Genomic DNA, 16,378 nt, shown 5'->3' with positions numbered 1-16,378 from the left:
ATGACAGGAGCACAGTAAGTTTGGAGACTTGGGCCTCTCTACCTTTGAGTACCCCCGGGATAGGGATAGTTAGGGTTCCAGTTTCAGGGATAGTTAGCAGCCCCACTTCCTTACCGAAGACTGTCAGTGTGACATGCTAGTAAGGCGTATTTCAGCATATAGGACCAAACTTAGTCTACAACCAGCCCCGATTCTCTGAGGGCATCTGGGCTGAGCTTTCACTGCAGCCTCCAGCGCTGCTGAGGTTTCACTTCTCCTGACGTCAAATCCTTTACTGCTGGAGTGGTCTTGAGGACCGTTTCATTGCATCGCTGCTCTCAGGTACAAAGTAGTTTAGAAATTGCTGCCCTTTCAGCGTCCCCGCAGCCGCCATTCAGGGTTGCCATAGAAATCATTTTAAGCAGTGTGATTTGAGTCACATTCACCGGGAGTAACTTTGCGCTTTATCCATAAAGGAGAGAAATGTATTATCGGGCAGAATAAGAGGCGACGCCAATGTATAAAAGACGGGGCAGGTACGTGCAGAGGTTAAATGCAATCCTCAAAGTGGAAATGAAAGGGACGAGAGTTCCTGCATCTTTCTGTTAAGACGAGGTGTTCATAGCTGATGGTGACATAATAAAAGAAACGAGGAAGCGTCACATAAAAGCATTTAATTTACATGTAAATTGCCGCTTGGAAATGGCGCTGAAGATTGCAGGCGCCATGGAGGGACGTGGGAGCCTGCAGGAGCGAGGAGATGGCGCGTTTCGCATTGAGGAAGCATGTTGTCTGCAGATCGGGCCGGAGACTGTACCATTTTGGATTGGACAATGTGGGGGGAACATTAAATCAATGGAACACTTTACAGCACGTATGGCTAGTTTATGCACAGGGCCCCATTCACACAATAGCAGACTGCCCTTCTGGTCTATGTTTGGCTGTTATAGATCTGATTACTTTACAGACTATGCTACACAATGTAGCACAAAGAAAGGGAATATCCTAAATTTCACAATCTGGGCAGACCATGCATTTACAGATCAATGACCCCTAAAAGGGGAATTCTACATCGTCATCGTGTGATGCAAGTCAGTCAGGAGGACCGTACAGCGCTCATGGGGGCAGCCACGCATTATTTGAAAGTTGGCACCCCTTATACTCCCATGGAGGTCGTCCTCTGATGCATCGGTGTGACAAGATGACATTTTGTGGAATTTCCCCTTTATAAGAGTTTATAGAATCATCATCTTATGCCTCATTGGTTTCATTACTATTTTGATGTGCAGTATCAAAATGGTACCATCTCCGGGGGGGGGGGGGGGACATCATGTAGCCCATAGGCATGACATGGCTGATGGCAGATCCAGCCACATAAAAGCTGGCAGCAATGTAAGATTAGTAGCCCGCCATTAACATTAGAGTGGCTGGATCAGTCAACAGCTGTGTTGTGTGAGCGCAGCTGAAGGCTTCAGTTAGGAATATTTGGTATTTGAGATCTTTTTCCACAGTAAAGTCTTCAGGTTGTTTAACACCAGTGAATGGTGAACTTCCATCTGACTAGCGAGTCCGCTGAGGGTCATACAAGTCCGTAACTGCTTCTGCAGCTCCTCCCGAAGGTCTGCTGGCGAGCCGTACAGCAGGTATTCCTGCAGCAGTTTACAAGCTTTTGCCAGATTTGGCTGGATAACGTCATTTTTACACTGTTTCATGAGTTTATCGCAGGCGGCGGTACAATCTCTGCCAAACGTGCAGTCTGAATTCTGCTCGCAGTGCCGCCCCTTCAGGAAGCCTCTGATGGTCATCTCCGTGGCCACTTGCCGCAGGTTTACCACTTTGAAGTCATACTTTTCATTGTATCCAATGTTTTTAAAGCTGGTTTCGCAAACAAAGAAGCTCCCGTAAGTCCCGTGGAAAATCTCCTCCACAAATTCCAATAATCCGATGGCAATTTTGGCTCTTCGGGGCCAGGCAGGCGCAAACCACTGGTGGATGAGTCTGTGCACGGGAGAAGGCAGCAGTTTCTGGAGGAAACTGGGCATCCGAGTGCCGTAGAGGGAGTCGTGAGGGATCTTCTCAGTGACATACAGGTCTCCGCAGTGGCCGAGCAGCCGGGATGTGTGCTCTTTCTCATGTAACGAGAGCATGAGAAGAAACTCGTTCAGTTGCAGTAAAGCCCATATAGATTTGGCTTCTGCCAAAGACACTTTCTCATCCTCGTTGACGTCTGCCATGGTTAAAATCTGGCTCACCAGTGTCGTCAGTGAAGTCTGATCTCCCAAATTAGCCTGGAAGGATGGAAAGCAGTTACAATCAGGACAGGTACGATCAGACTGACTGATGCAAAGAAAAAACTGTGATCCCAATTATAACCGATTCTCGTGTCCTGTGCTGAAACTAATTGCTACAGAGTCATAAGGGCGACAGGTCCCCATGGCTCGCAGTGATTGGCAGTGGTGGTCCGGTGACTGTCTCCAGACAAATGAAAAACTGGTGACTGGTTGATGGATGCAGAAGGGAAGGTCACATATTTCAGTTTATGACCACACACCCCTAATGCACCTGAAACGCGTTAGGCTACTTTCACATTAGCGTTTTTTAGCGCAGCGCTTCGTGCACAATAGAAACGCATGCAAAAAACGCATCATACGATTTGCATGCGTTTGCGTTTTTTTAGGCGCAAGAGTTTTAACCAGTTTCAAGCCATGTTAACTCTTGAAACGCATGCGTTTTTTAACGCAGGCGTGCGCATGTCCATGCACACGCCTGCGTTCCCATAGACTGTAATGCGTTATATTGTCGCATTCCGTGCGCAAGTGTGCGCATGCATTTTTTTGGCGCCGTTGGATGAACCCAAAAATGCCTGGGAGCACACATTAAAAAAACGCATGCGCACGAAAACGCATATGAACGCGTGCAAACGCTAGACCATGCGCCCCCCATGTTAAACATAGGTGCGCATGACGCATGCACATGGACGCGCATGATGCGCTGCGCAAAAAAATGCTAATGTGAAACCAGCCTTAGAGATCGGTAATAATGGCGCTATTGTCTTCAGCTCAGACAGGTTTTTCACTGGTTTTTGGTAACATTGTGGTAAAGAAGATCAGCATGGACCCACGCACTATCAACAGGTACAGTGGGGCAAAAAAGTATTTAGTCAGTCAGCAATAGTGCAAGTTCCACCACTTAAAAAGATGAGAGGCGTCTGTAATTTACATCATAGGTAGACCTCAACTATGGGAGACAAACTGAGAAAAAAAAATCCAGAAAATCACATTGTCTGTTTTTTTTTCATTTTATTTGCATATTATGGTGGAAAATAAGTATTTGGTCAGAAACAAGCAATCAAGATTTCTGGCTCTCACAGACCTGTAACTTCTTCTTTAAGAGTCTCCTCTTTCCTCCACTCATTACCTGTAGTAATGGCACCTGTTTAAACTTGTTATCAGTATAAAAAGACACATGTGCACACCCTCAAACAGTCTGACTCCAAACTCCACTATGGTGAAGACCAAAGAGCTGTCAAAGGACACCAGAAACAAAATTGTAGCCCTGCACCAGGCTGGGAAGACTGAATCTGCAATAGCCAACCAGCTTGGAGAGAAGAAATCAACTGTGGGAGCAATAATTAGAAAATGGAAGACATACAAGACCACTGATAATCTCCCTCGATCTGGTGCTCCACGCAAAATCCCACCCCGTGGGGTCAGAATGATCACAAGAACGGTGAGCAAAAATCCCAGAACCACGCGGGGGGACCTAGTGAATGAACTGCAGAGAGCTGGGACCAATGTAACAAGGCCTACCATAAGTAACACACTACGCCACCATGGACTCAGATCCTGCAGTGCCAGACGTGTCCCACTGCTTAAGCCTGTACATGTCCGGGCCCGTCTGAAGTTTGCTAGAGAGCATTTGGATGATCCAGAGGAGTTTTGGGAGAATGTCCTATGGTCTGATGAAACCAAACTGGAACTGTTTGGTAGAAACACAACTTGTCGTGTTTGGAGGAAAAAGAATACTGAGTTGCATCCATCAAACACCATAAATACTGGTAGGTATGCTACTGTAAAGCATGGTGGTGGAAACATCATGCTTTGGGGCTGTTTCTCTGCAAAGGGGCCAGGACGACTGATCCGGGTATATGAAAGAATGAATGGGGCCATGTATCGTGAGATTTTGAGTGCAAACCTCCTTCCATCAGCAAGGGCATTGAAGATGAAACGTGGCTGGGTCTTTCAACATGACAATGATCCAAAGCACACCGCCAGGGCAACGAAGGAGTGGCTTCGTAAGAAGCATTTCAAGGTCCTGGAGTGGCCTAACCAGTCTCCAGATCTCAACCCTATAGAAAACCTTTGGAGGGAGTTGAAAGTCCGTGTTGCGAAGCGAAAAGCCAAAAACATCACTGCTCTAGAGGAGATCTGCATGGAGGAATGGGCCAACATACCAACAACAGTGTGTGGCAACCTTGTGAAGACTTACAGAAAACGTTTGACCTCTGTCATTGCCAACAAAGGATATATCACAAAGTATTGAGATGAAATTTTGTTTCTGACCAAATACTTATTTTCCACCATAATATGCAAATAAAATGAAAAAAAAACAGACAATGTGATTTTCTGGATTTTTTTTTCTCAGTTTGTCTCCCATAGTTGAGGTCTACCTATGATGTAAATTACAGACGCCTCTCATCTTTTTAAGTGGTGGAACTTGCACTATTGCTGACTGACTAAATACTTTTTTGCCCCACTGTATGTGAGGATGCAATGATATCACACCCGATTAACGATCACTGCGGAAGAGCGATACAACAAACAACCCCTTTCAGACATCCTATACTAACTGAGCTGTATTAAATAAGATACTGATGAACTTATGTTCCATTACAGGAATCTCTGCTACTTAAAGGGCTGATCCACTACATTACAACCTACCCTTATGTGTCCTAACCACTGCAGACAAGCATTTGTTATTCGCTTTTATTGCATGACACATTTCTAAGGCGTCATATCGCTGCCAGTCATGCGCTTAAGAGTCTCTTTTCACCGTTTCCTTCTGGTGATTTTCCATCTGAAATACCCTTCCTCCGGGCTATCGATTGAGACAGATTGTGTGAAGCATTGGTGACAATCTCTGCCACAGGGTTACAGTGACAACCGCTCTGAATTAAGAGGCCGGAAGAAAACATTGTAGAAACACAATGAATGGGGTGACTGACAGCAATTACATACAGGTGCTTCTCACAAAATTAGAAGTCATTACAAACAAAGTGATCTATTTCATGTGTTTATTTCTGTTAATGTTGATGATTATGGCTTACAGCCAATGGAAACCCAAAAGTCATTATCTCAGTAAATTAGAATACTTTATAACACCAGCTTGAAAAATGATTTTAAAATCTGAAATGTTGGCCTACTGAAATGTATGTTCAGTAAATGCACTCAATACTTGGTCGGGGCTCCTTTTGCATCAATTACTGCATCAATGCGGCGTGGCATGGAGGCGATCAGCCTGTGGCACTGCTGAGGTGTTATGGAAGCCCAGGTTGCTTTGATAGCAGCCTTCATCTCGTCTGCATTGTTGGGTCTGGTGTTTCTCATCTTCCTCTTGACAATACTCCATAGATTCTCTATGGGAGTTAAGGTCAGGCAAGTTTGCTGGCCAATCAAGCACAGTGATACTGTTTTTAAACCAGGTATTGGTACTTTTGGCAGTGTGGACAGGTGCCAAGTCCTGCTGGAGTATGACATTTCCATCTCCAGAAAGCTTGTTGGCAGAGGGAAGCATGAAGTGCTCTAAAATTTCCTGGTAGACAGCTGCGCTGACTTTGGTCTTGATAAAACACGGTGGACCTACACCAGCAGATGACATGGCTCCCCAAACCATCACTTATTGTGGAAACTTCACACTAGACCTCAAGCAGCTTGGATTGTGGCCTCTCCACTCTTCCTCCAGACTCTGGGACCTTGATTTCCAAATGAAATGCAAAATTTACTTTCATCTAAAAACAACACCTTGGACCACTGACAACAGTCCAGGTCTTTTTCTCCTTGCCCCAGGTAAGACGTTTCTGGCGTTGTCTATTGGTCATGAGTGGCTTGACACAAGGAATGCGACACTTGTAGCCCATGTCCTGGATACGTCTTTGTTGTGAGTTCATTCTCTGGTTCACCAGTTGTGAGTTCTCCTTCCAGACTCCCTCTGGTGGAAACAGGAGGTAGTGAGGCTGATTTGATCGGTGGAGATCTGCCACCTGAGAATGAGGATGACGATTGGACCTCAGGAGTCTCAGATTGGATTTAAGACAGCCGACGCCCTATTCAGTTGCTGGTGATTCCTTCTGGCTTGTCAGCTCTTGGTTTTCAGCTCTGTTCCAGTCATCTAAAGCTAAGTTTTTCTGCTAATGTTCACACATTTGGTTTTGTTGGTCTATTCAGTTTTTTGGTGTGGTCAGCCAGCCCCGGCTGGGGGCTGTGCTGAATTTCCACTCTTATTTATCAGTATTTTGCCAACTTGCTTTTTGTCCCTTACTAGTTTGGTCTCTTTTTGCTCTGTCTCAGAATATTTCAGAGTGCTGATATAGGTGGAGAAGTCTAGTGACTTCAGGGTTAATTTTGCTATCAGAAGTGTTGGACATTATTTTTGTAGGGTTTTTTGCAGGTTGCAGACAGTGTCTTTCCTTTCCTTTCCTCTCTAGTTAGTTTGGGCCCCATCGTTTGCTCAGCCTATTTTCCTGCCTGTGTTTGTGCCTTCATCTTGTTTCACCATCAATACATGTGTGGGGGCTATCTATTCCTTTGGGGTCTACTCTGGGGCAGTTAGTTTTCCCCTTTTCATGCTTCAGGCTTATTTAGTCCTCCGGCTGTGACGAAGCATCTAGGAACATCGTAGGTACGCTCCACGGCTGCTGCTAGTTGTGTGGTAGGATCAGGGATTTGCAATCTGCATAGTTACCAACCTCTCTGGTTTTCTGTGACTTAGCTTGTTTTGCTTTTTTCTCCTCGGTGACCCATTCATAACATGTCTGTGTGTGGTGGCTCTTGAAGCAATGACTCCAGTAGCAGTCCACTCCTTGTAAGTCTCCACAAAATTTTTGAATGGCCTTTTCTTAACAATCCTTTCAAGGCTGTGGTTATCCCTGTTGCTTGTGTACCTTTTTCAACCACACTTTTTCCTTCCACTCAACTTTACATTAAAATGCTTGGATCCAGCACTCTGAACAGACAGCTTCTCTAGCGATGACCTTTTGTGGCTTACCCTCATTGTGGAGTGTGTCAATGACTGATATCTGGACATCTGTCAAGTCAGCAGTCTTCCCCATGATTGTGGATCCTTCTGAAACAGACTAAGGGACCTTTTTAAACGCTTAGGAAGCCTTTGTGTTTTTTGTTAATTATTCTAATTTACTGAGATAATGAGTTTTGGATTTTCATTGGCTGTAAGCCATAATCATCAACATTAACAGAAATAAACACTTGAACTAGATCCCTCTGTATGTAATGACTCTATATAATAAGAGTTTCACTTTTTGTATTGAAGAACTGAAATTAACTTTTTGATGATATTCTAATTTTGTGAGAAGCACATGTATATGCTTGTCTGCAGCTGTTCAGACAGATGGGGTGACTAATAAAGCAGTGGACAACCCCTTTAAGTAGGCATATTTGCAGGGGGGAGAGGTTCTGAGCTATACTTGTCCTTTATGGAATACATCATTCTTGTGACAACACAGCTGTACATAAAATATATCTTACAGCAGTGATGTATCTACTTTCCAAATTGCCAATTGTTTCTATAGGAGAAAGGATTGGATATTCTTCTTTTGTAATCCCAGAACCCTCCATTCTCACCTTCAGGAAGTTCAGCAGCATCTCCTTGAATTCGTCCATGGATGTCCCTCTGGTGGGTTTATCAAACAGGACGAGCTCCCTCCGCGGGACGGTGTCCGGGTTACTGTCTACTTTTAAGTTTTCCTCCACCCCACACTTAATGATAACCTCTCGGTCGCTCCATAGTCCCCTGTAGACCTGCAGAAGACAGAAATGTCCTTTTACTATGATTTGGACCTGTTCAACCTCGCACATCCAGCTCTGACAATGGTTCCTAAGGTTTCCTTGTGACATTTCAATAAATCTAAAAAGAAAAAGTCTCATTGAGTGGAGTGGAGTGCAGGAAACATGAACCCAAGACAAAAGGCGGGTGTTCTTATCAAGAGCCACTGCAAAGACACTGTCCTGGGCTGGTCAGAAATATGCACACAGAACAATTGTCAATGTGACCATTCTGCATGCCTGGAATATGTTTTCAGCAACAGGTCCGGGTTACACCGGTCAATGTGCTTCTGAAAATCATTCCGGCATTGACGATCCAATCACTGGATGAACGAGTGGTTTGCTCATTCTTCAGGCATTTGTGATCCTGATTAACCAATTTGATAATCAGTGAGTGTCAGACTTGTTCCGAATTATCGACTTGTCTGAATGGGCCTTTAGGCTACACATGGTGGTCACTTTCTGCCATGGGAACATTGTAAAGGTTGAAATCTTCAGAAATTATGACAATGTTCACAGCGGACATTAGGATAGGCCGTGGTCACGTGCTCTGATTTCTGTATGTTTTTCACATATGTGAACTGCAGATTTTTGCTCTTTATTCTAACAGATGGACTGATCACCATTTTCAGCTCCTGGTTTAGTAGGCGCTGCAATCTGATCAGTTACTAGTGGTGACATTTTTCTTATACCAGTTTACATAGCTGTAGTATAGTCTGCCTTCCCCAGTATCTCATACATTCTCCATGTAAACACTTTGATCTCTATCCTTCACCTATATATCACAGTCTACAGCATAATACCTGGTGGGTGGGCGAGGAGGACAGGCACTGATGGAAGACCAGTGTGTGGTCATCACATAAGTCTTTGCAGGCTGAACCGGAAATAATCCCTTTCTTGTACTGGTCGCACTGGAAGAAATAATAATATAAAGACAAACAGCAGTGTTACGAGGGTTGCTGCATCGGGGTGTTTGCCTACAGAAACCCCAACTTTATGCACCTCGACGGACATTTATCAATTTCATGTAGACTTGGTAATTATGATTTCCCATGAGAAAAAAAGGTTTTGCAACTTCATCATATACTTTTTTTTTAAGCATTTTTGTTTATTTTGTGCATGGTTTACATTTATAATTCGATGGACAGATTCAGTTCAGATTTTATTTTTAGGATGTGACTTGACGCAATGTGAATGCGGCTTTGTAGATGGAAACTCGCCGTCCTTACTTAGATCCCATAAAGTCTGCAGCGTGTAAGATGGCGATTTGTGCTTTCCTCGCCCTCCTCCCTCCCCAGGTAGCAGGCGGTGCGGACGCTCTATAGCTGAAGCTTCCTAACAGACTTCAATAAATAAATTAGTCCCAGCAGACGCCGGGTCAATACATTGTTATCAGTCCGTCTTTAACAGTAACCACCATCTGACAGACGCACAAGCACCTTAATTAAAACAGAGTGGCAGCCGGACGCTCACCGTGAAATATCTGCCAGCATCTTTAAGGCACAAAGCCATTTTCAACAAGCTCCACTTTAATTGCATTTCCCGAGCTGCTCCAAACTGCGGAAATGTCTGCAACGTTGTCATCTCCTAATGGGGACGGGACAGGAATATTCTGTCGGTCGGAGGCCATGTCTGCACTACAGGGAGAAGCAAATTACCTGGAAAACCACGACAGACGGGATATGGACCCGGGAGAGGGAGTACTTTATTGTAGCTTATAGGCCAGACCCTGGTGGAGGAGAAAAGCTGAAAATAATTTTTATACTGTTTATAAATCAGGACTGGATGTCGGGGGCCATTCCCGGAGCAAACCACGAACGTCCACTGCATTTCCCTCTTCCATGCACATTTATTTGCTAACATGCCAGAAAACATTAGTAGGGAGAGATCAACCCCGCATCACAGAAGAAAGGGCCGCGGCTTTTCTCCACAGGTCACACGTCTAGGAAGTGCCAGAAAATCTGTGATTCCTCTACAAGCACATGTTCCTAGGCATCAGCACCTGGTGTTATCCCTTCATGACCCTGACATCTTACCCGCAGGACAGGAGGGACGTGGACAAAGGATTCTTTGACCGACTCTGGGAACCAGCAGAGGACAAAGCAGACAGGTTGTGAGATGATAATTCGGACAAATTACAGTTTCTGGTCTTTTTACTGAGCGACTGATGAAGCTTCAAACAAAGCCGAACTCCAGACTGAACTGTCCATAGCGGTACTGGTACTAAGCCAGGAGTGCAACTCCGGAATGCTCCGACAGCCTCTGTCTCCAACCTGTGGTGTTACAACTACTGCACAACCACAACTCCCAGCATAACCTGACAGCCAAAAGCTTTCAGGGCGTGCTGGAACGTGCCGTTTTGCAACAGCGATGGAGGTGCAGGTTGGAGACCACTGGCCCAAGTCTTGAAAAGCTGGGTGACAACCCTCATAGGAGCTGTGACAGTGGTTGTCATCCTTTCTTTTGTCCCTGAAAAGAGGATGAAAAACAGCCTTTTATGGCGACAATCTCACATTTATGTTTTTTATTTTTTTGGGGATGTTAAAGGAATTGCAGCTCAGCTCATATGTTTGGAGGAGGAAGAGACAGAAAGGGAAAAGAGATGAAGCTTCAAAGACTCCCAAATGCCCTAGTATCTGGTTAGTGGCCAACGCCTAATGGAATTAGGTCTGCGGAACGCAGCAGGTGTTTGGTTCCGATAAGTTCACCTCTCTGTCCGTGCTCCAGGATCACCTGGCGTGCTCACTGAAGTGCGTTAGTCTGAGCGCTCAAAAAATCTACTTCTTAGGGATCAAAAAAAAAGGCAAAAAATGAAAATTGTCCTAATCCTCTAATACAATTCATAAGAAATACAAAGCACTCAAAGCAAACAGGCGCAGCAGCATTAAGTGCAGCGTCCACAGTAATGGGCCTCTTCCCTCCTCGTGTCTCAAGACTATGTTCACATGATGAGATTTTGGTGAGTTTTTGATGTTGCAGATTTTCTGCGCCCATTAAGTAAAATAGGATACTTGCATTTTTTAAAAAAAATGCAGCTTAAAAAACTCAAATTCTCATTGTGGGGATGTAGCCTAACAATCAAAATACACTAATATCAAAATGCAAAAAAGATTTATTTTTCTGTCCTCAAAACTCACTGTTTTCTGTTGCATTGAACAGAGCTGGTTTTCAAAAGGCCGACTCCTCGTAATGAATATTAATGACTGAGAGCCACTTGTAAGAGCCGCGCAGCTCTCCGAAGACTGAATCTCCAAGTAATCTCATGCAAATACCAGCCAGCGTCATCAAGTTTTACTTTAAAAGAGATTTTTGAGTTTATGGTGCAGTCAAAGCACAAGACTGGCATCAGCTACCAGGGAGATTGGCATCGTTTACTGGACGGGTACCAGTGCCATCTGTCCTGGCCTCAATGCTACCTGGTAATGGACCTGACAATGACTCTGAATAGGATGATGGAAGCCGCAGCAATCACACTTGGCTTTATGAGAAGCGAACACCCTGGGTCTGAATTTCGTCACCATGTAACAAGCAGTGTATGACATACTGACATTTCCAGATCCCTGGCCTCAGTCGTCTTCATATTCAGAGACTGAAAACCGGTCCTGCTCCATGAATCAGTGCTCCTGTGTGAGCCACACTCGTAGGCCGTGGTGCACCCATGCACAAAAATGCTCCGCTTTGTTTTCTGCAGATCTCTGCACCAAAATATGCACTGGTAGTCCATGAGGCCAATTTGCGGCACAATTTTTCAATGCAGAGTTGTGGGGAATCTGCATTTAAAAAATGCAATTGTGTTTTTTTTACATGTTTTTAAGCAATCCGATCACTTGATGAACATGCTCATTAGCGGCTATCCCGTCTCACTGGGTCTTAATGATAATGAAGATTGAAGTGTCAACTTTCCACACCACACCTAATGTTAGTCAAAGGGAACAAACTGCGACTCCGAAAGAGCGCAGCAAATATCCAACCCACTTGTGCATTTGCCTTTCTAGACTGCAATCAGGGCCAGCAAACAGAGCAATTGCCCAGGGTCCCCACCCTCTTGGGGGGCTCCGGTGTCCACAGAAGGAGCTACACTGACAATATGATTAAAGCAATTAAAGAAAAAAAAACACATATTTGGTATTGCTATGTTCGTAAAAGTCCGATCTATCAAAATATAAAGTAAATGAATCTGATTGGTGAATGGTGTAACGAGAAATAAAATCAAAACCGCAGTAAAATGGAACAAGAGGGGCGATCAAAACATCGTGACTGCCCCAAAATGGTATCAGTAAAAACGTCAGCTTAGGGCACAAAATATAAGCCCTCACCCATCCCCAGATCCCGAAAAATGGAAGCATTACGAGTCTTAGAAAATGGTGACTAAGGCAAATTATTATTATTTTTCTTTTTACAGTTTTCAATTTTTTTTTTTTCACCACATCAGCGGACTCGTACTGTTCTGGAGAATTATATTGCCAGGTCAGTTTTACCATATAGTCAATATGGTTAAAAAATAAAAAAAAAGTGTAATTGCACCTTTTTTTACAATTTCAATGCACTTGGATTTTTTTTTGCTTTCCAGGACACTATGTAGTAGAATGATTGGTGTTATTAAAAAGTACAACTGGTCGCGCAAAATCAAGCCCTCATATGGCTGTGTGGACAGGAAGATAAAAAAAAGTTATGGCTCTTGGAAAAAGGGAAAACAAACAAAAAAAAAAGAAGAAAATTGCCTGGGTTTGAAGGGGTTAAAATCCTTGTACTGGCCATATACGTAATGGCAGCACGAGCGCCCCCTGCAGGCTTCATTCTTTGGATGGTCATGATGGGTTTACTAACAAACATCATATCTATAAAATGTAATTAGGATTCGGGTACCTCTTTAATTCCTAAATGTGTTATCAGGGAAAACTTACCAGGCATTAAGTTCAACATTTCCACTAGTGACCCCCATAACAACACAAGACGGGAAGTGTTGTCATAGGGACTTTGGAACACCAGGATGCTGCTTAACAATTTCAAATTTAACTTTTTTTCTGTGTAAAATAGACTTTAGTATGAAGTGTATAGTAGCTCTTTGTTCAAATATTACAATTAAGTAGAAGATTCTATGAAAATGTTCTGTTTACTGATTCTTCAGTTTGTAAATTCTATTTTATTAAACACTAGCTGAAGAGCCCAGCATTGCCCGGGCATAGTAACTAACTACGGTTAGTTATAACAAATTATAATGATTATATCTATATACATAAAGCTGAGTGTAGAGCCCCGCCCACTCCACATAGCCACATTCACTATAATATCCCACATCATCCCGTCAGCCAGTGTAACCGGACTACTACCCCTAATATCCCACATCATCCCGTCATCCAGAGCTATCGGACTACTACCTCTAATATCCCACATCACCCCGTCAGCCAGAGCCATCAGACTACTAATATCCCACATCATCCCGTCAGCCAGAGCTACTGGACTACTACCCCTAATATCCCACATCATCCCGTCACCCAGAGCAACCGGACTACTACCCCTAATATCGCACATCATCCCGTCATCCAGAGCAACCGGACTACTACCCCTAATATCCCACATCATCCCGTCATCCAGAGCTACTGGACTACTACCCCTAATATCCCACATCATCCCGTCATCCAGAGCTACTGGACTACTACCCTTAATATCCCACATCATCCCGTCATCCAGAGCAACCGGACTACTACCCCTAATATCCCACATCATCCCGTCATCCAGAGCTACTGGACTACTACCCCTAATATCCCACATCATCCCGTCATCCAGAGCTACTGGACTACTACCCCTAATATCTCACATCATCCCGTCATCCAGAGCTACTGGACTACTAACCCTAATATCCCACATCATCCCGTCAGCCAGAGCTACCGGACTACTACCCCTAATATCCCACATCATCCCGTCACAGCTGCCGGACTACTACCCCTAATATCCCACATCATCCCGTCAGCCAGCGCTACCGGACTACTACCTCTAATATCCCACATCACCCCGTCAGCCAGAGACACTGGACTACTAATATCCCACATCATCCCGTCATCCAGAGCAACCGGACTACTACCCCTAATATCCCACATCATCCCGTCATCCAGAGCTACTGGACTACTACCCCTAATATCCCACATCATCCCGTCATCCAGAGCTACTGGACTACTACCCTTAATATCCCACATCATCCCGTCATCCAGAGCAACCGGACTACTACCCCTAATATCCCACATCATCCCGTCATCCAGAGCTACTGGACTACTACCCTTAATATCCCACATCATCCCGTCATCCAGAGCTACTGGACTACTACCCCTAATATCTCACATCATCCCGTCATCCAGAGCTACTGGACTACTAACCCTAATATCCCACATCATCCCGTCAGCCAGAGCTACCGGACTACTACCCATAATATCCCACATCATCCCGTCACAGCTGCCGGACTACTACCCCTAATATCCCACATCATCCCGTCAGCCAGCGCTACCGGACTACTACCTCTAATATCCCACATCACCCCGTCAGCCAGAGACACTGGACTACTAATATCCCACATCATCCCGTCAGCCAGAGCCACCGGACTACTAATATCCCACATCATCCCATCAGCCATAGCCAACGGACAACTACCACTAATATCCCACATCATCCCGTCACAGCTGCCGGACTACTACCCCTAATATCCCACATCGTCCCGTCAGCCAGAGCAACCGGACTACTAATATCCCACATCATCCCATCAGCCATAGCCACCGGACAACTACCACTAATATCCCACATCATCCCGTCACAGCTGCCGGACTACTACCCCTAATAACCCACATCGTCCCGTCAGCCAGAGCCACCGGACTACTACCCCTAATATCCCACATCATCCCGTCAGCCTGGGGTCAGAACCAGAGCACTGAGTGGAATGGCCCTAACTTCCATACCGGGGATCTCTTTAAGAGAGGCCTGGCGTCAGAACCAGAGCGCTGAGTGGATTTGCCCTGACTTCCATACCAATGATCCCTTTAATAGAAGCCTGGGGTGAGAATCAGGGTAAATCCCTCAGCGCTCTAACTTCCATACCAGAGATCCCTTTAAGAGAGGCCTGGGGTCAGTACCAAAGCGCAGAGTGGATTTGCCCTCACTTCCATATCGGGGATCCCTTTAAGAGTGGCCTGGGGTCAGGATCAGAGCGCAGAGTGGATTTGTCCTCACTTCCATACCGGGGATCCCTTTAAGAGAGCCTGGGGTCAGGATCAGAGCGCAGAGTGGATTTGTCCTCACTTCCATACCGGGGATCCCTTTAAGAGGGGCCTGGGGTCAGAACCAGAGTGCTGAGTGGAATTGCCCTAATTTCCATACCGGGGATCAGAACCAGAGTGCTGAGTGGAATTGCCCTAATTTCCATACCGGGGATCCCTTTAAGAGAGGCCTGGGATCAGAACCAGAGCGCTGAGTGGATTTGCCCTGTCTTGCATACCAATGATCCCTTTAAGAGGGAAGGTGTGCCTATGGGATGGAGGATGTGTGATGGGTATATGGGCACGGGAGGGGGGATTCATTTCTGTCATGTGCTCTCTGCTCCTTTCTGGGGGGCAGACAGTGGCTGGGAGTTTGTTTCCGGGGATGCTAGATTTCTCCCACCCAGTCAGTGTCTGCCGAGGTGTTTTCTGGAGTGGGAAAACTGTTGCTCATAGCAACCAATCACAGCTCAGCTTCTTTTAAACGGCTCTGGTGAAATGAAAGATGCTTTGTGATTGGTTGGTGATACACAAACACATTCATATATATATTTAGGTAATTGTTAATTAATATTTAATATAAGGAGTACGGTGTTCAGAATCCCCATCTCTTGGCATAAGTGGTTACAAAGAGCTTCCCTCTCTGGAGGATTCGTCATGTGTAACACAGACAGCCCAATGGTGTGGATAGACGTGTGAGTGTCTGTCTGTCTGTGTGTGGTTCAGCCTAGAATGTATGGACTTTTGGTGGTGTATAAATATATACATACAGTATATAATAAATGTGAAGACACATGTATGTGCTCTGTGTATACATATATGTATGTGCTTTGTGTATATATATGCGTGTTCTATGTGTGTGTATACATATTTGTGTGCTTGATGTATAAATGCATGTGAGCTATGTGTATGTAGCATCCACATTTATAAAGAATGGCAGCACAGATGACAGTAAACATGTCAGCAATCGTCCAACAAACGGGCAAAATGCTGCCTAGTCATTGGGTGATTGGATTGTTTATGGTGGAACAGAAATCATTGTTTTTCAGCGGCACATCTCCGGTGTAAGGCTAGTTTCACATTTGCGCTTTTGAGCGCAGC

At 44.9% G+C, this 16,378-nt stretch overlaps 1 protein-coding gene across 4 annotated transcripts in view; it reads right to left on the bottom strand.

Annotated features, from left to right (window-relative positions):
- Window positions 1-638: 638 nt before the first annotated feature.
- DIPK1B (divergent protein kinase domain 1B) overlaps window positions 639-16,378 on the bottom strand; it is a 175,397-nt gene continuing 159,657 nt past the window's right edge. For all 4 annotated transcript variants that reach the window (XM_073559453.1, XM_073559455.1, XM_073559452.1 and 1 more), the window contains 3 exons: window positions 8,840-8,947; window positions 7,836-8,012; window positions 639-2,267 (listed from right to left, as the gene is read on the bottom strand). In XM_073559453.1, the coding sequence (XP_073415554.1) occupies window positions 1,455-2,267; window positions 7,836-8,012; window positions 8,840-8,947 (1,098 nt within the window). In that variant the 3' untranslated portion in view covers window positions 639-1,454. The remainder of the gene's footprint in view (window positions 2,268-7,835; window positions 8,013-8,839; window positions 8,948-16,378) is intronic.

The sequence above is a fragment of the Dendrobates tinctorius genome, unplaced genomic scaffold (genome assembly GCF_039654945.1).
Source record: "Dendrobates tinctorius isolate UK_male_01 unplaced genomic scaffold, ASM3965494v1 ptg000013l, whole genome shotgun sequence".
NCBI lineage: Eukaryota > Metazoa > Chordata > Amphibia > Anura > Dendrobatidae > Dendrobates > Dendrobates tinctorius.
This window is presented reverse-complemented; position numbering and strand designations above follow the sequence as displayed.